We start from the raw sequence: 27167 nt of genomic DNA, 5'->3' as shown, positions 1-27167 counted from the left end.
GGACGCCAAGACCCGAAATCATCTCAAGATCACCTCAAGATTACCCGCAAACCAGATCTATAATGAAGTTCTCGCCGTGTACCATGCATCCAGACCTCCTGCAAGATATATGGCAGGTTCGTGTGTACTCTATGAAGTTCACAAAATGCATAACCTCCAACTACCAAATGAGAGTTAAGATATATGCCAACCAAATAGATGTTCACTTTGCATAGTCAGCAATTTCCAAGCTCCTGTCTTCCAAAATACGCACAATTAAGGAGTGGGAAATCTTAGCCAAGTCTCCCAAGTCTGGTGTGGGTAGTGTATGCTCATGTTTGCATCCTTCCCACCGTCGCCTACTGGATAGGTGTAGGGACGTGGGGTGCATGATAAGGACATTATAATTAGATGTAACTAGTTCACAACGGATGTAAAGTGTTTAGTTTAAAGATCATTGGGTTTAATATCTGAACCTATTATTCGACTCAAATTTTCCTGCACCAAGAAGGAAATGGAGATCTTTAATAAGCTAATTTAACTAACTCATGGTGAGGTTTTTTAATAGAATTTCACACTGGTGTAATCTTGGGTCAGATAAGGGACTGGGTATACACCACTGGTTGATGTGTTCCTTCACACACACACACACACACTCTGGTCTACGCCATGAGGGTCGCTTTCCTACTTCTGCTGACAGCTCTTGGTGAGTTGCTAATGTTATCATGTTTACACAAAGAAATCACACTAACATGATACATATCAAAGAGAAAATCCATTGGAGCAATGAGGTGACTTGAACCGGGGAGAAAGGAACTCCCAGCCACGCACTTTACCCCTGTACCATGACTTGTAATAAGTTATACATCCTAGGACTCCACTCAACCCACAAGAAGTCTGAAGCCTTCTGGTAAAGCCAGTTCAAGTTTAACATATACCTCGTACCATACAGAGTACTCGAAGCACTCTGGTGCAGGTAAAGTAGATCAACTATGCGCTCCAACAGATTTTCTCATTGATATATTTCACTCAGTGTGATTTCTTTGTGTATGTGAAGCTGGAGCGTATGGTACTCGTTTCGGCAGTACATATACTAAAATTGGAACGATACAAAGAAGATTAGCATGGCCCCTGCGCCAGAATGAGGAAAAAAAATAGAGCGTATGGTTGACGAACTACTTAACTAAGAGAACCATAGGAGGAGGCCTGGCCGGGGAACAGGCCACTGGGACCTTGAACCCTGGAAGAGCCGCAAGTAACCATGAAAGCTGCGAAGGCATAGACGACGTTGGTCTCTTAAACGCTTTAAAAGAGACCAACCTCGTCTGTGCCTTCATATGCCCACTTGGGGACTGTCAGGCCCAAAGATCTCAGTATATAGGCAAGACAACAACGTCTCTCTCTCTAGGCGATTAACAATGCACAAGCGACAGGGCTCCATCAAGGAGCATATAATTTCCTGACACAACCAGACCATCACCAGAGACATCTTAACAAGGAACCTGAGATAATCGATAGCTATGTCGACAACAGAAGACTTCAAAGTCAAGACAAAGCTAAGCCTTACACATCAAAGTCAAGACCATCAATTAACAACCAGTTAACACATAATTACATTCTTCCGACTTCAAGACCTCGAGCCAACACAGAGACAGTAGAAGCAAGAACATTAGCTGCTTATGTTTATGCATGTAATAGCCTATTAATATCCATTATGTTTCATCCACTTGTCCATCTCAATCACATCCTGTACCACCTCACCCCAAGAGAATATAAGCCCTTGCAAAAGCATTGTGAATTACCTCCCTTTCTGGAGGAGCCAATCTGCAAGTCCTTCGCACATACTATGTACAGGCAGTCAGATCAGTGATCGATTATGCCGCACCTGCACTCACAAATCTATCACACCAACAGTAGAAAAAGCTTGAAGTTGCCCAAAACAATGCTATGAGAGCTGCACTGGGAGCCCCCATGTGGACCAGGCTTGAAACTCTTAGACTGGAGACGGGTTTGCCCTCTCTACAAGAAAGAATATCACAAAGGACAGCTACAATTATCAGTAAGATAATTATTTCTTCTGATCCAATCCCAGTACGGCAGGCCTTGGTGGTTGGACTAGGCCAAAACAATGGAAACTCTTGGGTTGCAAGAGCAGGAAAAGTCCTAAACAGACTACATTTAAAAAACATGATTCTTGATAGAGCGGGTGATCATCCACACCCAAATTACACTCCTTCCGCGCCGTGGGAAGAGCCTACTTTCAAAATAGTAATAGAAATTCTCCCAATGAAAAAGGCTGCCTATGATCCGACAATCCTATGGCGCATAATAGAAGAGCAAATGTATAGCATAGCAGTAGCAGGAGCCACCCACATCTTCACAGACGGATAGGTGGACACAGAATATGAGAGTGCTGGCGCTGCTCTTTGCACGGCCAGCGTACAGGCATATTGGAGACTGGGAGGACTAGTATCATCAACCCAAACTGAGCTGTTTGCCATACAACAGGCATTCGCATATGTGATTGCACAAAACACTCAAAATGCAATCATACACACAGACTCAAAAGCTGCACTTCAAATACTAGGACAAAAACAGTGGAAAGATAATGTGGAAATAATTACCACCATTTTGTATCTTGGAGCAGTCGCTAAAGGCAAAGGACTCAACATAACTTTAAACTGGATCCCATCCCATATTGGAATCCCATTAAATGAAAAAGCTGATGAAATTGCTAAATTGTCAACTCGTCATCCAGTGATACATAAAACAATTCAACCCAGCCTAGAGAACATAAAAAACATCACCACCAAAAAACTCTCACATCTCAACAAAGCCGACCTGCACCAGAGAATAGCTGAAGGTTCGCCATCTGCAACATGGTATCTTCAGGCAACCAAATTAGAAAGGTTAAATATCCCAAAAGGAATCCACAGGGAAATAGCAGTTAGGCTATATAGACTACGTCTAGGTTACAGATGCAACTGGGAGATTGGTGAACCCCGACAGAGAGAGTGCATCTTCTGCCAAACTGTCACAGAAAAGCCATTACTTCACTATCTTCTGGAATGTGAAGCAACCAATGACCTTAGAAGAGCTTTAAGAGTTCCTGAATCATGCAGTGGCCACCCTGAAGCCATCGACACAGCCACTCTCCTGGTCAACAAAGGTGTCCAGCAGCTGGACACCCTCATAAAGACTGTGAAGCAGTATCCTTCCCCGCGATAACAGCTTGATGGTTAAATGCAACCTCAGAATACTGAGAAAAAAAAAAAATGTACCACTTACGGGCAATTCATGCCCGTGCCACCTCTTGGGTGGCTTAATCTTTATCAATCATCAATCATTGTGAATTTGTCTTCGAGAATATAAGAAGTGCCTTGCGAAACGCATCCCTAGGGGTCAGACCATAATAAATTGTGAAAATGAACTTTGGAGAGCTAATTTTACAACTTTCCTCGACAGTGAAGAAAACCATAAGAAATATTGAGAAAAATCGTGTTAAAATCATATTACTCTTACCCTTTCAGTCCAACCCGTTCTCGAACTTTCGTATAGTCAATATTGACTTATTAAATACGTGCATAGGTGACATACTAAACATACTAATTTACCTTGAAAAGCTTCATAGAAAACACCGACCTTACCTAACCTTCTTAGTATGTTAAGATAAGCATCTTATTGCTTCGTAATTACAATTATTACTTAACCTATACCTATAATATGTTAAGTAATAATTGTAATTACGAAGCAATAAGATGCTTATCTTAAATTAACATACTAAGAAGGTTAGGTAAGGTCGGTGTTTTCTATGAAGCTTTTTAAGGTAAACTAGTATGTTTAGTATGTCACCTATGCACGTATTTAATAAGTCAATATTGACTATACGAAAGTGCGAGAACGGGTTGTTCGGTCATATTCAACAACGCACACACACACTCACTCATATATATATATATATATATATATATATATATATATATATATATATATATATATATATATATATATATATATATATACATATATATATACATATATATATACTGCATATATATATATAGACATATATTGCATATGTCCTGGGGACCATTCAGGCTTGTTCGCATATATATATACATATATATATGTATATATATATATATATATATATATATATATATATATATATATATATATATATATATATATATATATATATATGTATATATATATATATATTATTAAATATGACCGAAAAAGTAAGATTAATAATTCTAACACGAATTTTCTCAATCTTTCGTACATTTCGTTTCACTGTTGGAGGTAAATCAAAAATCAATTCTCCAAAATTCATTTTTATTTCTAGTCTCTAAATATTATACATTATATGGAGGACCTATGGCAATTCCACGACCAAGAGATGGCTTCCTGAACCTTGCAGGAATTAACCTCACTGAGGACCAAGTCACTCTCCTAAATCTGGGCATAAACTGTCATGTTATGTCCAGACCGAGTGAGATGGCCCGGAAAGTAGAGTTGGAAATTCTGTTGGACGACATATTCGACCTCGAGACACAAAAGAAGGTCACCACCAAAGATACCTTACAAGCAGAACTTATTGCAGAAGGAGGAAAGAATCGAGGCAACTACAGAAGCACCATACTGTCCCCCGAGCTTAAAGCGGCAGCTAAAAGCCTTTGTGAGAACAAGGAGATAGTTGTCAGGAGAGGTGACAAGTCGCCAATATATGTCATTCTTAAAAAAGACGAATATCTGGCGAAAATGAACATCATACTCTCTGACCAAACTAAGTTCCAAAGGGTAACGAAGGACACTACAGCCGAATTAAAAGCAAAGGTCAACAAACTGATCGAAACTGTGAACGCCAAGAAATCCGGACTCCACCTGCCAAAGATCATTGGGGAATATAAACCTGGATATGCGTATGGAAATGTCAAGACGCACAAGCCTGGAAACCCACTTCGGCCAATCATTAGCCAGATACCCACACCCACGTACAGACTGGCGAAGCGACTCAACGGCCTGCTGACTCCTTATGTTCCTTGCGCCTTCAGCCTGAAGTCTCCAAAGGAATTTGTTGACTTACTGCGGGGCACACGGGCCACAGGGATAAGAACCTCGTTGGACGTAGAATCGTTGTTTACCAACGTACCTGTGGACGAGACAATCGGAATGATAGCCGACAGAGTGTATCGTGATCCAGCCTGTACTCCTCTTGACATACCAGAAAATATTCTGAGGAAACTACTCCAAGCTTGTACTAAAGAGGCACCCTTCTTGAGCCCGGATGGGCACATGTATAAGCAAGTAGATGGGGTCGCCATGGGTTCTCCCCTAGGTGTCCTGTTTGCAAACTTCTACATGGGTACCATCGAGCAAAAAGTCTTAGTCGACATGAACTTGAAACCGGCCATATACTGCAGGTATGTTGACGACATTTTTACACAGGTACCTGATGTCAGACATCTGCAGGAGCTGAAGGAGGCATTTGAGCAGAGTTCCGTGCTGCGTTTCACTTACGAGATGGAAAAGGATGGGAAGCTGCCCTTTCTAGATGTAACAGTCATGGAAAAGGGCGGAGGTTTCCACACTGCAGTCTACACTAAGGAAACAAACATAGGAATGTGCCTAAATGCCAACAGCGACTGCCCAGACAGGTACAAGAGGAGTGTTGTTAACGCATATGTCGACCGTGCTCTCAGCCACAGCTCAGAATGGAAGCAAGTTATAATAGACTAGAAATAAAAATGAATTTTGGAGAATTGATTTTTGATTTACCTCCAACAGTGAAACGAAATGTACGAAAGATTGAGAAAATTCGTGTTAGAATTATTAATCTTACTTTTTCGGTCATATTTAATAATATATGTCTACAGGAAAGACTGCTACCAAAGTATACTAATATATATATATATATATATATATATATATATATATATATATATATATATATATATATATATATATATATATATATATATATATATATACATATATATATACATATATATATACATATATATATATATATATATATATATATATATATATATATACATATATATATACATATATATATATATATATATATATATATATATATATATATATATATATATATATATATATATATATTGTGACGGGAAAGTGTTGGAGTGTTGATGTTCGGCAGTCCTCCAATGGCAGGTGTCAAAGCCTGGTCACACTTTAAACAAAAATATAGACTGCTTGCCTGTTGTCTGTGGTAAGTTAGAGGGAGGAACACGTAAAACACAAAGTATGAACAATGAAACTTTAATATATTTACTTTAAACATAAATGAAAATAAAGACAAATCTCGGGGGAATTAAAAGTACAATTAAATAACAAAGATAAATGCAAAGACAATGTGAGACACAATAGTATAAAGGTGAAATAGTAAAATGATGCTGAGAATATCGGCTATGGCTGAGACCTCCCTTCTATACAAGCCAGTGAGCTTAGTATGCCAGAGAGAGATATCAACTCTAAGAGCACAAAGAATATTCTGAAGTTGATAGCTGGTCAGGGCTCCGACGTCGATTCAGGTAGATGGCGCAGAGGTGCAGTGTGCAGGTGCGCGGTCGGCGAGTCACCAATCAGAAGCAGGCAGGCTGGAATGAGTAGTTTGCTGGTTGACGACAAGCCGGCGTGGAGGGTGTGTGGAGTAGGGGGGATCTAGGGTACGTCTTGCCTCCTGGTCAAAACGTTTTGTGCTACCGGTGGACGTATCTTGAATGTAGCATCTTATACGTGTTAACTGGATGTAACTTGAGGTAGGGAAGAGCAGGCTCGCTCAATCTCTCTAGAAAGAGATTATCGTCACAATATATATATATATATATATATATATATATATATATATATATATATATATATATATATATATATATATATATATATATGTATATATATATATATATATATATATATATATATATATATATATATATATATATATATATATATATATTATTAAATATGACCGAAAAAGTAAGATTAATAATTCTAACACGAATTTTCTCGATCTTTCTTACGTTTCTTTTCACTGTTGATGGTAATTCAAAGATCAATTCTCCAAAATTCATTTTTATTTCTAGTCTGACGCGACACTTGAGCGCGTTTCGTAAAACTTATTACATTTTCAAAGACTTTAGTTTACAAACACACAACTGAAACTGAATAGAGCTTACACATCTTCGATTTTATATCTACATTTGGGTGAGGTGGATGAGGTGAAAACAAACTTTCAACAATGGGTATTGAATGGGTATTAAATTCAAACAAAAGACAGAACACTAAACAATGGGTATTGAATGGAAGTAATTGTAGAAAGCCTATTGGTCCATATTTCTTGATGCTTCTATATTGGAGCGGAGTCTTGAAGTGGGTAGAATATAGTTGTGCATTAATTGGCTGTTGATTGCTGGTGTTGACTTCTTGATGTGTAGTGCCTCGCAGACGTCGAGCCACCTGCTATCGCTGTATCTATCGATGATTTCTGTGTTGTTTGCTAAGATTTCTCTGGTGATGGTTTGGTTGTGGGAAGAGGCTATATGTTCCTTAATGGAGCCCTGTTGCTTATGCATCGTTAAACGCCTGGAAAGAGATGTTGTTGTCTTGCCTATATACTGAGTTTTTTGAGGCTTACAATCCCAATTACAATTACGAGACAACTAACACAACACCTATACCCCCTATTAGACTATTTTACAGGAACTTCTATTCCACAGCCCATAAAACGGAGGAAAGGGTCCTGAAAGATATTGTCAGTAGAAACGTTATCCCTACAGACAAAAATCAGAAGATACAACTGACAATTTACTATAAAATAAAAAAAACGGCCAGCCTACTCATGAGAAACTCTCCAGAAACAAAGCAGAACGTTTTAAAAGAGACCAACGTCGTCTATGCCTTCAAATGCCCTCTTGGGGATTGTAAGCCTCACATAACGCAGTATATAGGCAAGACAACAACATCTCTTTCCAGGCGTTTAACGATGCACAAGCAACAGGGCTCCATTAAGGAACATATAGCCTCTTCCCACAACCAAACCATCACCAGAGAAATCTTAGCAAACAACACAGAAATCATCGATAGATACAGCGATAGCAGGCGGCTCGACGTCTGCGAGGCACTACACATCAAGAAGTCAACACCAGCAATCAACAGCCAATTAATGCACAACTATATTCTACCCACTTCAAGACTCCGCTCCAATATAGAAGCATCAAGAAATATGGACCAATAGGCTTTCTACAATTACTTCCATTCAATACCCATTGTTTCGTGTTCTGTCTTGTGTTTGAATTTAATACCCATTCAATACCCATTGTTGAAAGTTTGTTTTCACCTCATCCACCTCACCCAAATGTAGATATAAAATCGAAGATGTGTAAGCTCTATTCAGTTTCAGTTATGTGTTTGTAAACTAAAGTCTTTGAAAATGTAATAAGTTTTACGAAACGCGCTCAAGTGTCGCGTCAGGCTAGAAATAAAAATGAATTTTGGAGAATTGATCTTTGAATTACCATCAACAGTGAAAAGAAACGTAAGAAAGATCGAGAAAATTCGTGTTAGAATTATTAATCTTACTTTTTCGGTCATATTTAATAATATATGTCTACAGGAAAGACTGCTACCAAAATATACTAATATATATATATATATGTCGTACCTAGTAGCCAGAACGCACTTGTCAGCCTACTATGCAAGGCCCGATTTGCCTAATAAGCCAAGTTTTCATGAATTAATTGTTTTTCGACTACCTAACCTACCTAACCTAACCTATTTTTTTCGGCTACCTAACCTAACCTAACCTATAAAGATAGGTTAGGTTAGGTTAGGTAGGGTTGGTTAGGTTCGGTCATATATCTACGTTAATTTTAACTCCAATAAAAAAAAATTTACCTCATACATAATGAAATGGGTAGCTTTATCATTTCATAAGAAAAAAATTAGACAAAATATATTAATTCATGAAAACTTGGCTTATTAGGCAAATCGGGCCTTGCATAGTAGGCCAAAAAGTGAGTTCTGGCTACTAGGTACGACATATATATATATATATATATATATATGTCGTACCTAGTAGCCAGAACTCACTTCTCAGCCTACTATTCAAGGCCCGATTTGCCTAATAAGCCAAGTTTTCCTGAATTAATATATTTACTATAATTTTTTTCTTATGAAATGATAAAGCAACCCTTTTTTCTATGTATGAGGTCAATTTTTTTTTATTGGAGTTAAAATTAACGTAGATATATGACCGAACCTAACCAACCCTACCTAACCTAACCTAACCTATATTTATAGGTAAGGTTAGGTTAGGTAGCCAAAAAAAGCTAGGTTAGGTTAGGTTAGGTAGGTTAGGTAGACGAAAAAAATTAATTCATGAAAACTTGGCTTATTAGGCAAATCGGGCCTTGAGTAGTAGGCTGAGAAGTGCGTTCTGGCTATTAGGTACGACATATATATATATATATATATATATATATATGTCGTACCTAATAGCCAGAACGCACTTCTCAGCCTACTATTCAAGGCCCGATTTGCCTAATAAGCCAAGTTTTCATGAATTAATGTTTTTTCGTCTACCTAACCTACCTAACCTAACCTAACCTAGCTTTTTTTGGCTACCTAACCTAACCTTACCTATAAATATAGGTTAGGTTAGGTTAGGTAGGGTTGGTTAGGTTCGGTCATATATCTACGTTAATTTTAACTCCAATAAAAAAAAATGACCTCATACATAGAGAAAAGGGTTGCTTTATCATTTCATAAGAAAAAAATTATAGTAAATATATTAACTCAGGAAAACTTGGCTTATTAGGCAAATCGGGCCTTGAATAGTAGGCTGAGAAGTGCGTTCTGGCTATTAGGTACGACATATATATATATATATATATATATATATATATATATATATATATATATATATATATATATATATATAATATATATATATATATATATATATATATATATATATATATATATATATACGTATATATATATATATATATATATATATATATATATATATATATATATATATATATATATATATATATATATATATATATATATATATATATATATATATATATATATATATATATATATATATATTGTTGAGGGCTTCCTGTCCCCAACATCGAGAATTATTATGACCAGCATCAATAACTGGGTATAATTGTTAGAACTGTTCTTTGGCAACATGAACAAACACCAGTCATGAGGATATCAGAATAATACCCGTCAAATAATCCCTCTTAACATCTCAGATACTGAAGTGATTACTTCTCTCAGTTTGTGCGACTAGGAGTCTCATCTCAGCTATCATATACAACGAACAAGATAACAAAATCTTAAACAGCTGCCTTCAACTATAACCGTCAACTCAGCAGCTCTCTGAGTTATGGTCAATACTTCGTTTATATTTATCTATTCCCATAATTAGCAATGAAGTTATTCTGTTCCAATTATCATGATAATGTATGAATTAAAATCATCATTGAATTAGATCCTTTGGTGTTGCAGGAGCATACGGCCAGACATGCAGTGGCCGTTGTGGTGAAAATGACCCAAATAATTCTTGCCAGTGCAACACTGATTGCACCTCCTTCGGTGACTGTTGCAGCGACTACACTGACATCTGCATGTCATGCGCGGACCGCTGTGGGGAAGCTTATGTGTACTCTAAACCCTGCCAGTGCAACCCTGACTGTGGCACTCACGGCAACTGTTGCAGCGACTACGATGACCAGTGTGGTAAGTTGTTATTGTGCCTTTACTAGCCTGGGTGAGTAGTTGACTATGGCTCTACTAGTTTACGATCCATACTGAGTTTCCTTTGACCTTTTTGTTTGTAAATATTGAACATTATTCAGAGTCAGTTAAGACGTCCGTGATGACATCCTTCGCCATACCTTCCGCTTCACTCGTCACGTCCGTGGCCTGAAGAGACTGTAGGGTCCGTGGCCTGAAGAGACTGTAGGGACTGTGGCCTGAAGAGACTGTAGGGTCCGTGGCCTGAAGAGACTGTAGGGACTGTGGCCTGAAGAGACTGTAAGTTCCGTGGCCTGAAGAGACTGTAGGGACTGTGGCCTGAAGAGACTGTAGGGTCCGTGGCCTGAAGAGACTGTAGGGACTGTGGCCTGAAGAGACTGTAGGGTCCGTGGCCTGAAGAGACTGTAGGGTCCGTGGCCTGAAGAGACTGTAGGGTCCGTGGCCTGAAGAGACTGTAGGGTCCGTGGCCTGAAGAGACTGTAGGGTCTGTGGTCTGAAGAGACTGTAGGGTCTGTGGTCTGAAGAGACTGTAGGGTCTGTGATCTGAAGAGACTGTAGGGTCCGTGGCCTGAAGAGACTGTAGGGTCAGTGGCCTGAAGAGACTGTAGGGTCCGTGGCCTGAAGAGACTGTAGGGTCCGTGGCCTGAAGAGACTGTAGGGACTGTGGTCTGAAGAGACTGTAGGGTCTGTGGTCTGAAGAGACTGTAGGGACTGTGGCCTGAAGAGACTGTAGGGACTGTGGCCTGAAGAGACTGTAGGGTCCGTGGCCTGAAGAGACTGTAGGGACTGGGGTCTGAAGAGACTGTAGGGACCGTGGCCTGAAGAGACTGTAGGGTCCGTGGCCTGAAGAGACTGTAGGGACTGTGGTCTGAAGAGACTGTAGGGTCCGTGGCCTGAAGAGACTGTAGGGTCCGTGGCCTGAAGAGACTGTAGGGTCCATGGCCTGAAGAGACTGTAGGGACCGTGGCCTGAAGAGACTGTAGGGTCCGTGGACTGAAGAGACTGTAGGGACTGTGGCCTGAAGAGACTGTAGGGACTGTGGCCTGAAGAGACTGTAGGGTCCGTGGCCTGAAGAGACTGTAGGGTCCGTGGCCTGAAGAGACTGTAGGGTCCGTGGCCTGAAGAGACTGTAGGGTCCGTGGCCTGAAGAGACTGTAGGGTCTGTGGTCTGAAGAGACTGTAGGGTCTGTGGTCTGAAGAGACTGTAGGGTCTGTGGACTGAAGAGACTGTAGGGTCCGTGGCCTGAAGAGACTGTAGGGTCCGTGGCCTGAAGAGACTGTAGGGTCCGTGGCCTGAAGAGACTGTAGGGTCCGTGGCCTGAAGAGACTGTAGGGACTGTGGTCTGAAGAGACTGTAGGGTCTGTGGTCTGAAGAGACTGTAGGGTCTGTGGTCTGAAGAGACTGTAGGGTCTGTGGTCTGAAGAGACTGTAGGGTCCGTGGCCTGAAGAGACTGTGGCCTGAAGAGACTGTAAGGACTGTGGCCTGAAGAGACTGTAGGGACTGTGGCCTGAAGAGACTGTAGGGTCCGTGGCCTGAAGAGACTGTAGGGTCCGTGGCCTGAAGAGACTGTAGGGTCTGTGGCCTGAAGAGACTGTAGGGTCCGTGGCCTGAAGAGACTGTAGGGTCTGTGGTCTGAAGAGACTGTAGGGACTGTGACCTGGAGAGACTGTAGGGACTGTGGCCTGGAGAGACCGTAGGGTCCGTGGCCTGAAGAGACTGTAGGGTCTGTGGCCTGAAGAGACTGTAGGGACTGTGGCCTGAAGAGACTGTTGGGTCCGTGGCCTGAAGAGACTGTAGGGTCTGTGGCCTGAAGAGACTGTAGGGACTGTGGCCTGAAGAGACTGTAGGGTCCGTGGCCTGAAGAGACTGTAGGGTCCGTGGCCTGAAGAGACTGCAGGGTCCTTGGCCTGAAGAGACTGTAGGGTCCGTGGCCTGAAGAGACTGTAGGGTCCGTGGCCTGAAGAGACTGTAGGGTCCGTGGCCTGAAGAGACTGTAGGATCCGTGGCCTGAAGAGACTGTAGGGTCCGTGGCCTGAAGAGACTGTAGGATCCGTGGTCTGAAGAGACTGTAGGGACTGTGGCCTGAAGAGACTGTAGGGACTATGGCCTGAAGAGACTGTAAGGACTGTGGCCTGAAGAGACTGTAGGGTCCGTGGCTTGAAGAGACTGTAGGGTCCGTGGCCTGAAGAGACTGTAGGGTCCGTGGCCTGAAGAGACTGTAGGGTCCGTGGCCTGAAGAGACTGTAACGGTTCTATTGTTACGTAAAGTATGGTGACAAATAAACACAGACACTAAGACACTATATATATATTTGGTCGAATATACAGAAGTACACAGGTGATACTTTGGTGTGAGTTGAGCGCACTGAGCGTCGGTACAGTATCTCGCAAGTGTCTGCTCTAGACCACACTTGAAAGTAAACTCTCGTTAATGTTTGCTATTCTGCTGCTTATATGCTCGGGCAACACCTCACCGTGTTGCCCGGGCAACGCCTCACCTCATTCATCTCCAAAGGTTGACAGGAATATTAACAAAGCATTTGGAGCGAGTATATTATTGGGATAATCTACTCGCTACAGAACTCCCCCTCCCAGGGGATGAAAGGAAAAATACTTGATCAAGGAACTTAGCTGGTCGGTGAATTGTACGCCCTGCTCGCGTTACATAATCATCAAAGTTAACTTCCTCCTCTTCGCTGATGTCATCTAACTGGGGTCGTAGGGTGGGAGGTCGCACAGGATCGTCCGTCGTTTGTGGTGCGGCTGGTAGCTGGGGTTGTAGGGTGGGAGGTCGTACAGGATCGTCCGTTGTCGTAGGTGGCGGTGCTGCTGGTAACTGTGGTCGAAAAGTGAACTGCGTAGTCGGCGGATGTGTCTCTGGATTTAGCAGTGCCGCAGAAGTTTGAGACGAAGCCTGGAGCAGAGCAGAGAGCTGAGTGAGGCCGAAGTCGTGGAGCTCTATGTGGGAGAGCGTGGCGGCTCGATTGAGAATTGTGTGTCTAAACTCGGGGAGCGAGAGCGTGGCGGCTCGATGCGGTCGTAGTCTGCTGTCTGCTCTGTGTCGAAGCTGTAGCGTCTTGGGTTGATTAGGACTGTACACGCCGAGTACTACATTGTTGACTGTGGAAATTGTAGTCTGGTACTAAAAGATGTAGGCAGTGTGTGGACAAGCTCGGTGTAGCAGGAGAGAAGAATGTGCATAATTGTTGCGTCCTTGGGTCGCTGGTGGAGCATTTAGATCCGGGGCGGATGGGCTCGGGCACCAGGACATTAGGAGGTAATGTAGGCACGTAGTTAGGACAACGAGGTAATCACATCTAGAGCTGAATTGTCCTGAAGGCGACGAAGTGTCGGAAACGCAAGCTGTAAGTCCTGTACTGCGCAAAGGGCTTGAGTCGGCCGTGTATCAAAATGCAGTGAACGTGTAGATGAATCTGATGACAGAGCAGCTGTCGTGGGCGAAGGACAAGCAGTGCCCTGGCAGCGACAGAGAGTCGGCAGGACAAGCTGTAGATCCAACATGATGTAATCATTGATGAGGCTGTCAGATGAGTGAGTAACGATTGTGGAGCAGCAAGCCGTAGTAGATGAAAATGCAGAGATGGACGCGATGAAAATCATAGCTGTGGCGAGGGTGTTGGCAGTGTTCCATCACAGCTCATCACATCACATCACATCATCAAAGTAAACTCTCGTTAATGTTTGCTATTCTGCTGCTTATATGCTCGGGCAACACCTCACCGTGTTGCCCGGGCAACGCCTCACCTCATTCATCTCCAAAGGTTGACAGGAATATTAACAAAGCATTTGGAGCGAGTATATTATTGGGATAATCTACTCGCTACAAGACTGTAGGGTCTGTGGCCTGAAGAGACTGTAGGGTCCGTGGCCTGAAGAGACTGTAGGGACTGTGGCCTGAAGAGACTGTAGGGTCCGTGGCCTGAAGAGACTGTAGGGTATATGGCCTGAAGAGGCTGTAGGGACTGTGGCCTGAAGAGACTGTAGGGACTGTGGCCTGAAGAGACTGTAGGGACTGTGGCCTGGAGAGACTGTAGGGACTGTGGCCTGAAGAGACTGTAGGGTCCGTGGCCTGAAGAGACTGTAGGGACTGTGGCCTGAAGAGACTGTAGGGACTGTGGCCTGGAGAGACTGTAGGGACTGTGGCCTGAAGAGACTGTAGGGTCCGTGGCCTGAAGAGACTGTAGGGACTGTGGCCTGAAGAGACTGTAGGGTCCGTGGCCTGAAGAGACTGTAGGGATCCATCCCTCTCCGCTGTTTCCTGGTATCGGGCATCCGATCCCTCGTCGTCGTCGCACCTCATACAATAACAGCAACAACTTCAAATACATCCCAGAATTATTGGAGATGGAAACGTATCCGCGGATTAACCCTTTCCTCTCATCACATCACACGCTGGTCACCCCCTCCCATCAATGAAATACCCACGAATCACCTCCTCCCCTCAATGTGATGTGCAGATCACCTCCTCCCCTCAATGTGATGTGCAGATCACCTCCTCCCCTCAATGTGATGTGCAGATCACCTCCTCCCCTCAATGTGATGTGCAGATCACCTCCTCCCCTCAATGTGATGTGCAGATCACCTCCTCCCCTCAATGTGATGTGCAGATCACCTCCTCCCCTCAATGTGATGTGCAGATCACCTCCTCCCCTCAATGTAACAAGCGTTGGTCACCCTCTCACCGCAATGTAACAGTAACATTAGCAACAAGTCACCATTGTAACACTTGCCACAAACACTGCCGCTACCACTGTAACATTTATGACAATCCAGTAGTGCTGTTATTTTACAACTATGGTAACTCTCACTGTAATGGTTGCTGTAACTTGTAACCCCTTTATGCTGTAATAATTGCATTGATATAACCAATGGGCAGAGTTTCTTTCACCCTATGCCCCTGTTACCTAGCAGTAAAATAGGTACCTGGGTGTTAGTCAGCTGTCACGGGCTGCTTCCTGGGGGTGGAGGCCTGGTCGAGGACCGGGCCGCGGGGACACTAAAAAAGCCCCGAAATCATCTCAAGATAACCTCAAGATAACCCCAAAAGAACTGGGAAGAGTCCGCTCTCGCAGCAGAAAATGCTCAAACCAGTTATCAGGGGAAGGTGGGGAAAATGACCAAGGTGTTTAAAATATCTTTAGAGTTCATACAGACCTCATGAAAGATAAGGTTACTTCTAAACAAATAATGCCGCCATCACTGCTCCTGGAACTTTGATAATTAGGCAAATTGACTCGGGAGGAGACCAGTCAACTAATACTGAGTGTTAGGGAACTCTGATCTTTTAATACTTACTGAGTGAATGGAATTCCTTTTAAGTGAGGCACTGTTGCAGGGGGATCCGGGGGAGGTGTGACGGACGAGGAGCTGTGGGCGCTGACGGAGGACATTTTTGCTGCCGAGGTGAACGCTGTGGGCGACCAACTGACCATTGACGTGCAGGGAGAAGGCACCTCGGGCGACCTTGCCTCCGGACCGTGAGTAGTAACAGTAACCTGTTACAACAAGTTCTATACACAATAATTAGTGTAGAGTATTCTTGGCTTGATTTATCATATATATTACTGACCTTTATAATGGTTCTGGCCTCTACTCTGGAGGCAGTATTCTTGGAGCCTGTTTTAACAAATTACTACAGTACTTAAATTACGCAGTACTTTACATTGATTTTCAATGCTCAGCATTTGTAATAATTTGAGTGTTATAGCCAACGCTTATCTTTAAAGTTCTTGGAGGTGTGTTTCCCATATCCTTTCACAAACTGGAATATAGTTATAACGTTTACTGCTCTTGGTCTCCCTTCTTGATTGTTGCCGGCGGAGGCGGCTTGTTTGTTGTGCACCCCATACTCCTCCTGTGAGAGGTAGTTTATTGTGCACCCCATACTCCTACTGTGAGCAGTAGTTTATTGTGCACCCCATACTCCAGAACGCAGTTCTCGGCCTATTATGCAAGGCTCACTTTGCCTAACAAGCCAAGTTTCCTGTATTTCAATATTTGTTTAATTTTTTTCTTATGAAATGATAAAGCTATCCATTTCATTATGTATGAGTTAAGTTCTTTTAATTTGAGTTAAAACTAAAATAGATAAATGACCAAACCTAACCTAACTTATCTTAACCTAACATAACTAAGTCAATTATTTATGTTCTTAATTAATATAATATAAAAACAATATTTCAAATAAACCAATTGGAAACAAAATTTTGAAAATAAAGAAAATCACTCGGCCTATTAGGCAAATCGGGCCTTGCATAGTAAGCCGAGAAGTGCGTTCTGACTACTAGATACGACATATATACATATATATATATATATATATATATATATATATATATATGCGAACAAGCCTGAATGGTCCCCAGGACTATATGCGAATGAAAACTCACACCCCAGAAGTGACTCGAACCCATACTCCCAGAAGCAACGCAACTGGTAACTACAGGGCGCCTTAATCCGCTTGACCATCACGGCCGTCAAAAGGAAGTGATAGCCGAGGCTATTTGAGCCACTTCCCCGACGGCAACTCGGATGGTAATCTTGGGCATAGCATTTCACCAAATCACCTCATTCTTTGGGGCACACGTGAGGAACACAAATGCGAACAAGCCTGAATGGTCCCCAGGACTATATGCGAATGAAAACTCACACCCCAGAAGTGACTCGAACCCATACTCCCAGAAGCAACGCAACTGGTAACTACAGGGCGCCTTAATCCGCTTGACCATCACGGCCGTCAAAAGGAAGTGATAGCCGAGGCTATTTGAGCCACTTCCCCGACGGCAACTCGGATGGTAATCTTGGGCATAGCATTTCACCAAATCACCTCATTCTTTGGGGCACACGTATGGGTTCGAGTCACTTCTGGGGTGTGAGTTTTCATTCGCATATAGTCCTGGGGACCATTCAGGCTTGTTCGCATTTGTGTTCCTCACGTGTGCCCCAAAGAATGAGGTGATTTGGTGAAATGCTATGCCCAAGATTACCATCCGAGTTGCCGTCGGGGAAGTGGCTCAAATAGCCTCGGCTATCACTTCCTTTTGACGGCCGTGATGGTCAAGCGGATTAAGGCGCCCTGTAGTTACCAGTTGCGTTGCTTCTGGGAGTATGGGTTCGAGTCACTTCTGGGGTGTGAGTTTTCATTCGCATATAGTCCTGGGGACCATTCAGGCTTGTTCGCATTTGTGTTCCTCACGTGTGCCCCAAAGAATGAGGTGATTTGGTGAAATGCTATGCCCAAGATTACCATCCGAGTTGCCGTCGGGGAAGTGGCTCAAATAGCCTCGGCTATCACTTCCTTTTGACGGCCGTGATGGTCAAGCGGATTAAGGCGCCCTGTAGTTACCAGTTGCGTTGCTTCTGGGAGTATGGGTTCGAGTCACTTCTGGGGTGTGAGTTTTCATTCATATATATATATATATATATATATATATATATATATATATATATATATATATATATATATATATATATATATATATATATATATAGATATAGATATATATAACAGTTCTTCAGTTGCATATAGTCCTGGGGACCATTCAGGCTTGTTCGCATATATATATATATATATATATAAAGGAAATGTATATATATATATATATATATATATATATATATATATATATATATATATATAAAGGAAATGTATATATATATATATATATATATATATATATATAAAGGAAATGTATATATATATATATATATATATATATATATATATATATATATATATATATATATATATATATATATGTCGTACCTAGTAGCCAGAACTCACTTCTCAGCCTACTATTCAAGGCCCGATTTGCCTAATAAGCCAAGTTTTCCTGAATTAATATATTTACTATAATTTTTTTCTTATGAAATGATAAAGCAACCCTTTTCTCTATGTATGAGGTCAATTTTTTTTTATTGGAGTTAAAATTAACGTAGATATATGACCGAACCTAACCAACCCTACCTAACCTAACCTAACCTATATTTATAGGTAAGGTTAGGTTAGGTAGCCAAAAAAAGCTAGGTTAGGTTAGGTTAGGTAGGTTAGGTAGACGAAAAAACATTAATTCATGAAAACTTGGCTTATTAGGCAAATCGGGCCTTGAATAGTAGGCTGAGAAGTGCGTTCTGGCTATTAGGTACGACATATATATATATATATATATATATATATAAAGGAAATGTTCGTTTGTTCAAAATTGCTAATCTCCAAATGTACTTCACCGATTGCTTTGAAATTTTCACACGTTCCATTCGCATCCGGCCAGGTTTTTATATACATACTATATTGATGTCACGTCTGTAACGGTAAAAAAAAAACATGCTTTTTCTGAAAAACTGTTTTTTTCATGTCAGGAAAATCTTCGAAACCTACTTACTGATGGCTTTGAAATTTTGACACAACGTTGCATTCGAATAGGCGCGTGGTTTTATATACCTACTATATAGATGCCACCCCTGTGACAGGTAAAAATATGTTTTTTTGAAAAACAGCGCCATCTGTTACACAGAATAGCAATATGCACGCTGTCCTAAATATATCACGAATTTCACTTCAATGTTTCCAATTGCATTGATAAATTTTATTTCATAGATTTTGATTTATTATATTTTTTATTGAATTATTTTGTGTGAATTGTGTTGGAATTGAGCTGTGTTGTTTACCATACCGTTCATTTCATGAATATAGTATATTTTTTTTATTTTTTCATATTTTCATTTCATTTTTAACTGTTTTTCTTATATTTCAGTGATGGGAACATCAGATCACTTGATGTTCCCAGTTTTCTGATGGGAACATCAGACCATTTGGAAAGGCATAGGACGAAGGAGTGGGGAAAGGTGGGGATGACGAGGGGACGGAAGTGAGAGATGGGTGAGGAGGATGAGGGGACAAGGGAGGGGGGAAATAATGGGGAAGGACGAGGGGATGGGGGAGTTTGAGATGGTGGGGACGAGGGGATGGTGGAGTGGGGAATTGTGGGGAGGGCAAAGGGACAGGGGAGTGGGGCATGGTGGGAAGGAAGAGGGGATGGTGGCGTGGGGAATGGTGGGGAGGACGAGGGGACGGGTGAGGGGGGAATGGTGTGGAGGACTGGGGGACAGGGAAGATTGTTGTGGCTCAGCAACGCACACGCGTTGCCGAGCCACAGCAGCGCGTGGCCGGGTACTGCTAGTATATATATATAAATGGAAATGTTTGTTCATAACCGCTAATCTCCGAAAATTCTTCACCGATTGCTTTGAAATTTTCACACAACGTTCCATTCGCATCCGAGCAGGTTTTTATATCCATACTACATAGATGTCACGTCTGTGACGGTAAAAAAAACATGCTTTTTCTGAAAAAACTGTGTTTTTCGTGTGTTTTTCACGTGAGGGAAATCTTCGAAACCTCTCTACCGATTGCTTTGAAATTTTGATACAACATTGCATTTGAATAGGCGCGTCTTTTCATATATCTACTATATACATGCCTCACCTGTGACAGGAAAAAAAAAATATTTTTTTTTTAAACATCGCTGTCTGTTGGACGTAAGAGCAACACATGCTGTACTCTCCAAAAGTTCTTCACTGATTGCTTTGAAATTTTGACACAATGTTGCATTCGAATAGGCGCATCTTTTTATATACCTACAATATAGATGCCACCCCTCTGACAGGTAAAAACATGCATTTTTGAAAAACAGCGCCATCTGTTGCACATAATAGCAACATGCACGCTATACTAAATATGTCACAAATTCCATTTCAATGTTTCCGATTGCATTGATAAATTTTATTTTCATAGATTTCGATTTATTTAATTTTTTATTGAATTATTTTGTGTGACATTGTGTAGGAATTGAGCTGTGTTGTTTACCATACCGTTCATTTCATAAGTATAAGTATAGATGCCACACCTGTGACAGGTAAAACTATGCTTTTCTGGAAAAACAGCGCCATTTGTTGCATGTAGGAGCAACCCACATGCTATACTAAATATGTTACAATTCCATTTCAATGTTTCTGATTGCATTGATAAATTGAATATTCATAGATTTTGATTTATTTTCATTTTGATTTAATTATTTTGTGTGGATTGCGTTGGAATTGAGCTGTGTTGTTTACCATACCGTTCATTTCCAAGTATAGTTTATTTTTTTTATTTTTTTCATATTTTCATTACATTTTTAACTGTTTTTCTTATATTTCAGTGATGGGAACATCAGATCTCTTGATGTTCCCAATTTTCTGATGGGAACATCAGACCATTTGGGAAGGCATCGGACGAGGGCCTGGGGAATGGTGGGGATGACGAGGGGACGGAAGTGAGAAATGGTTGGGAAGGACGAGGGGACGAGGGAGTTTGGGATGGTAGGGACGAGGGGATGGGGTAATGGAGAATGGTGGGGAGTACAAAGGGATAGGGGAGTGGTGGGAAGGAAGAGGGGACGGTGGAGTGGGGAATGGTTGGAAGGACTGGGGGACAGGGAAGGTTGTTGTGGCTCAACAACGCACATGCGTTGTTGAGCCACAGCAGCGCGTGGCCGGGTACTGCTAGTATATATATATAACCGAAAACTCCACACCCCAGAAGGCTTCGAATTCAGACAGCCAGGAGCGCTATGCATCTTGGCGTATCTGGTACCTTAGCCACTAGACCACAACTGACTGATTGTAATACAGTCAGCTCATAGTAGTGTACAGGTTTTATAGTAGTACAGTGTAGCTTATAGAGTGTGTATGTGTCCTAGGGTACTTAATTTAGCAGCAAGTTTTTTTGTTTAAAATTTACTGGGCCATTATAATTTTTTTTCTGTAATGCATTTCGTTGCTTATTTTGGGTCTAACGAATGTTTATATTTGTTATAACAGTTACAGGATATCTTAAAATTTGCCAATCTCTCTTAAGAAACATGTGCGTACATATTTACTTGTTTAGCAGTCAGAGTAATGTGACTGATTTTACCTCAGACTGTTCACGTCGGTGCCGGCCTCTGCGCTGAACGGCCCCACCATTAGCCTACTGAGGCAGGTACAGGACAACTACATCCCCCAAGTCACCACCCCCGAGGTTCAGACCGCCGCCGAGATCGCCGAGCAGGACGCCCTCCTGGATGCCATGATGAGTACACAGGTCATGAAGATCGCAGAGAGTTTCCTACTCGATAAGAGTAAGTTGGTGAGCTCTATTCTAATTCTGCTTCCTTTGGATTCATGATAAACGTTTCTGAGCTCCTCATTGTTTACTTTACGTCAGTGCAAGAGAAACTGGCTTAATTCCGTTCTGCTTCCTTTGCTGCTAGACAGGAGTTAGTTCGTGATCTGGTTTCTTCTTTCTGTTCTTCTTGAGGGCTAACATTCTTAGCTTTAAACCCACTATCTATTCAAACACTTAGAACCGAATTGATAGTATTTATGCATTAATTCTAATCGGTAAATTAATTCTAATTTATTAACAACAAACTCTTCAGGCAATTAAGCCTAAATATTCGTTACGGTCAGCAATACCTTCATGAAGTAAGCAATAAGGAGCTGGTGGGCCGTGACAGTAAGGTGTATACTTCATATTTTCCAGGCCTCCTGACCGGCAGCTTGAGGGACAAGCTGGACGAGATCTGGTTTACGCTGTACACCAGGTCCGGCGGACCCGTCGGATCCTCAGGTTTCGAACACTCGTTTGTTGGAGAACTTAAGAACGGAGAAGTCTCCGGCTTCCACAACTGGGTAAATTTCTACAAAGAAGAACAAGATGGTAATCTTAACTACGAAGGCTGGTCAAAGGTCATTAACCTCGGTACTAAGGTGAGCCTAATTTCTTCTTAAAATGTTATTGTAATGTGTAAATTTGCTATAACATTATTTTAGTCAGGAAATATTATAAGCTATAGGTATCATAAATGTAGAAATATGTTATTTATACGTGTGTCATGCAACGCTGATTGTCCTCCTCAGGCCAAGATTATAATGGACCACTTCGAGTGGCTCTCTGAACCCAAGACCATCGGGTCAATGTTCATAGGAACGTCGCCTGAACTGGAGTTAGCGACGTACACGGTGTGTTTCCTGGCGCGGCCCGACTCTCTCTGTCCAGTACAGATGGATAACCAACAGTTCCATGTCCAGACGTGGACACTCGCCTACGACGGCAAGGTCCTCGTCGGCAGCGCTTACCCGGACATTTAACTTGTCTTGTTTTCAGAAGATGCTCTCTCAAACATGTTTTAAGGGGGCATCTCCCCCGAAATATTAAAGTTGTTGTAGGGTATTCATAATTTATTATCCTGATACATGTGAAAGGTGCTGCACCTAGGCCAAGTTTCAGCATCTCAGCCTAAATAGAGAAGGAGAAAAAAAAAATAAAAAATAAAAATATTTTTCAACAATGTTCAATTGCTTTCACAGCCCACAATTGTGAACCAAAATCATTTCTACGACACTCGCTATGACCTTACTATATAATAAAGATTTTGTAGTAAGTTCTTTATCCCAGATGTATTTAGTGCAATAATACAGATTTTTAAAAGTTTCCCAAAAAAGTATGCAACAAAATGAAGTGTATCATTATTTATAAAATCAATAAATCTACGTAGATATGAAACCTTACTAGAGTTTTTAGAGACGTAAACTCTACATATAATGTGCAAGTTTCGTGTAAATTGAATAATAAATAAAGGCTGTGAAGGCAGATCTAGTTGTAAAAGTTGGAGTTGCGTGGCGCGCGCGACAAGTTACTCTACCTGCGGTCACTCGTGACTGGTGATTTACGCATTGCGGCCAGCTCGTATGGAGAGCTCGCATGCATCTAGCTGTCAATGCATTTCTCTTGTTCGTTTGGTAAGTCATATTGCAGTACAAATAGCAAAAATAGCATGTTCTGGGAGATATTGTGTGAGCGCGTCAGCATACATCCTCTCTCCATGAGAGACGCACAGTCACTGATGGGCTGAGCCACATACAACCCTCTCACTCACAGATACTGTTGCCATTTGTGTGAGTTTATATTCATTTTATGCATAACATGTTATTTTCAACGCTATTACGAAAAATAAGACATCTACAACGTAAGATACAATACCCCGCGGCGCACTCACGCCGCGAAGACCAGATGCACGAAAGTTGCAGCGGGAAATTTGACTCTAATTACGTTATTTTTCAAGATATCATTAAACGGTTTGGACCACAGTGTTGCCAGAACGTTGTAGTATTTTTCGTAATTTTTCGTAAATATTCCATTTTTCATCGGATTTTCGGGTACCACTACCACATTTCTTAGGTAAAAATATTTATGCAAAAACTTATACTTGACATTATATCAAAGTAACATCCTTCAAGCCACAGTTTTTGCATTTAAATAAAAGACTTCACGATTATTGTGCTGATTTAATCCTTTCTATAACTAGAATATCAGGCAATAATAAACTTTTCAAATTGAATACTGAACCGGGTGACGTTCCTCATTTGACAGTGCATGAAACCTAGTTTCAAATGTGTAACGATTAGCCACAATGAGCGCACATAGTGTTAGACTGCCACTCAAATCAGACTAAAATCTCCAAGGAATATACTGGTAAATATTCTTATGAGTACTCGGAGACCAGATGAGTTCTAAGCACAATTTGAGACTCACAGTAGGACTGTGACTGGTGATCGATATAACAGATCAAACCCTGGCCGGAGTGTAAGTGGTGAATAAGTGTACCCTGGCTCACTGTAGTCATGTGCAACTACTTCCAAACTTCTAATGTCTTGTTTGTATCTACAGTTTAAACTGTAGATGGAATTTGCCTCAATATTTCATTTTTTCCTTCGCTTCTATTGTTTATCAATCATACTCCGAATTAAAACTTCCTGCATAGGAATTGCCTCATAAGCCGTATATAGTTTTCTGAATGATTACATATCTCAGTTTAAACAAATATAAGAATCACGTCAGCTAACCTCGGATATTTTGATGATGTTATTATGAAAATTTCCGAAACTGATATTAGAGTTGCCGTAATTTCCGCTCTAAGGTCCACCTTTTCTAGTCTGAGAACTGTATCGCCCTCAGTCTGTTCCATTCTAATTTCATTGTAACCCTTCCCATTCTGATTACCTTGCGTTTTTTAAAATTAAATCTTAGAAACCATTAGTCTGACCATTTATTGATTGTTTAGAGCCTCCTCCAGTATTTTGTAACTGACCACTGGAGTTAAATTTAAAATCAGTTTTCAGTGTCTGGGAGCACAGACTTGCCGGATGAACGTTATAGGTGTAACAGGGGGTGGGGGAAATAGCTCTCTCTTGTCCATTATTCCAAACCCCCCCCCTCCCAGTTAACTAACGAGGCCAGGGGAAACAGCTCTCTCTAGTCCGTTATCCCGTCCCCAGTTAGCTAACTATTCTAGAGCACTCCCAGAGTTCTTACAGCAACCTCTCTCGTTCAACACCTTGTAACCTAGGTATTTGACTACCTAGGTGCTACGACTACAAGGCGCCGTAACTTGACCAGCTACCCGAAACCCTAGAGAACTCTAGAATACATTTCACTGCCACGAACGTATAAGAGAAAGGAAAGGGAAGAAATGGATAATGAAGTAATTAGTGAGGGTGTGGGGGTGAGAGAGGTGGGAGGAGCGAGGAGGGTCATTAGTTGAAAGGGAGAGTTCGGAGAGGGGTGGAGGGAGAGGAATAGATAGGTAGAAGTAGAAGAATAGATAGTAGAAGAAGAGTAGATAGTAGAAGAAGAAATGCTGCCACCATCCATTCAAGACCATTACATACAAGACAAGGAATGGAACTTGTCTGTATCACCATATTCTCAAAGATGTTATCAAGAGGTCATTATTAGTATGTTCCATCTGTATCATGTACTCATTAAATCATGAAACCGCAGAGGCTTTCTCATCTCAACTCAAAAACTCTAGGGAACAAAGTTAAAGACAATTTAAACAATAAATTCATAAATTATATTTTTCATGATAAGTATCATAATTTAAGCAATTCAAATTAATGTTCAAGATACAAAGTGAGTCACTATCCAGAATTCGAGAACCCTACAACTTGACTGCCCCTGATCCTCACACAACACTTGTAACCACGACCAAGTCACCTAAATGTTCAACTCACCAAGTGTCTGCCTATAGCTGGATAGAGGGAGGGGGGGTCTGTAGTTGACAGAGACTGTCCCGCCTCACCGGCTGACAGCCTCCCTGGCTAGGCCGTCTTCTCTGCTCTGCTGGCTGGCTCCTGTTCTTTTAATGCTCCCGAATCAATAGCTCTCTGAGTATATATTGGGAAACCTCGTAGCTAACTCCGCCCACAAGTAGATAGCCTCAGGCACTCTACCAAGCCACTCCTTAAACGTCGGCATGTTTGAAGGCTACCAGGCTCCAATTATAAGATTAGCAGAAGCAAGGTGGAATTTGCATGATCTGACCTCAGGTCACTTGAGGTCATTAACGCTTAGAGGTGTGAGACTCAGGACGACAAACTGGCGCCTTCTCAAATCCCTGTCTGTGACTCCAGAATCTTTATGTATTAAATAAAACTAAACCAAACACCTTACGGTGTTACATCTCCCCTTCTCCCCGAAAATAAAGATTTTGCAACACTGCTAAAGCAAGCTAGCTGTGTGCGACAACTTTATTAACGAAAAAAATACATCCTAGCTAAACACATATACATCATCCTACTCTAAAAAATTAAATATGTAGACAGACGTCCATTGTCTCTGGCTGGGCGACATCACTGCTTGGTCTTGTAGATAGTCCTGTACCACATTTCTTCAACACAACTGCCTCCGTCGCTTCTCCGTCGTTAACGCACAACAACCCTTGGCCAACTTGGAAACCGTCACTTCTTGCACTGCGCACAGGACCGTGGAATTCGGTTGTCCCAGCTGATCTGTAATTGGCCCTCAGTCACCATGAGAGACGTATATTGGGGTTCTTCACAGCTATAGGGGACTACAAGTTTCGAGACCTCCATATAGTTGCCACCGTAGAAATCCCATCCTACTTCTTTCCTCCCTGTTGCTCCGTACGCCTCCTTCAGAGAGCCACTTCTGACAGCCACATCAAGTCCGCACAACACAGGAAGAATCACTCAACAGAGCAACATGCTTGCAGGAGGGGCGGCCAGTTAAGGCAAACGATCCTGTCTTGCAATTACGCTCCATGCAATGATGCTGACACAAGCAAGGGACACTAGGCATCGTGTCTCACTCAGCTTGTTTTATCTTCTCTTCTTTCTTCTCTCTTCTTTCTCCCATTGGTCTTTAACAAGCGACCTGGGATCCATTGGAGTCCGTCCGTCCTGGGGTCCATCCTGGGCAGACCGACGTTGGTGGGACAGACTAGAGTCGTTCGCTCCTCTTCCATCTTT

At 41.7% G+C, this 27167-nt stretch overlaps 1 protein-coding gene and 1 pseudogene across 1 annotated transcript; both read left to right on the top strand.

The window, feature by feature from the left end:
* Positions 1-559: 559 nt before the first annotated feature.
* Positions 560-23067, top strand: LOC123757300 (uridylate-specific endoribonuclease). The gene is made up of 6 exons (XM_045740864.2): positions 560-685; positions 10543-10773; positions 16150-16291; positions 21774-21973; positions 22378-22604; positions 22755-23067. Exons 1-6 carry the CDS (start codon positions 649-651, stop codon positions 22983-22985), a joined length of 1068 nt encoding a protein of 355 aa, XP_045596820.1. The 5' UTR covers positions 560-648; the 3' UTR covers positions 22986-23067.
* On the top strand, positions 1049-1148 carry LOC123761609 (U6 spliceosomal RNA; annotated as a pseudogene).
* Positions 23068-27167: the final 4100 nt, after the last annotated feature.

The sequence above is a fragment of the Procambarus clarkii genome, chromosome 22, assembly GCF_040958095.1.
Source record: "Procambarus clarkii isolate CNS0578487 chromosome 22, FALCON_Pclarkii_2.0, whole genome shotgun sequence".
NCBI lineage: Eukaryota > Metazoa > Arthropoda > Malacostraca > Decapoda > Cambaridae > Procambarus > Procambarus clarkii.
Note: the sequence above shows the minus strand (reverse complement) of the source record. Positions and strands in the feature narration are given on the sequence as shown.

Bases quoted from the DNA above. Each gene is read 5' to 3' on its own strand.
- LOC123757300 (XM_045740864.2), top strand. From the start codon at position 649: ATGAGGGTCGCTTTCCTACTTCTGCTGACAGCTCTTG. The intron at 21,974-22,377 runs GTAAGTTGGTGA...CATATTTTCCAG, and splicing joins GAGTTTCCTACTCGATAAGA to GCCTCCTGACCGGCAGCTTG. The intron at 22,605-22,754 runs GTGAGCCTAATT...TGTCCTCCTCAG, and splicing joins TCATTAACCTCGGTACTAAG to GCCAAGATTATAATGGACCA.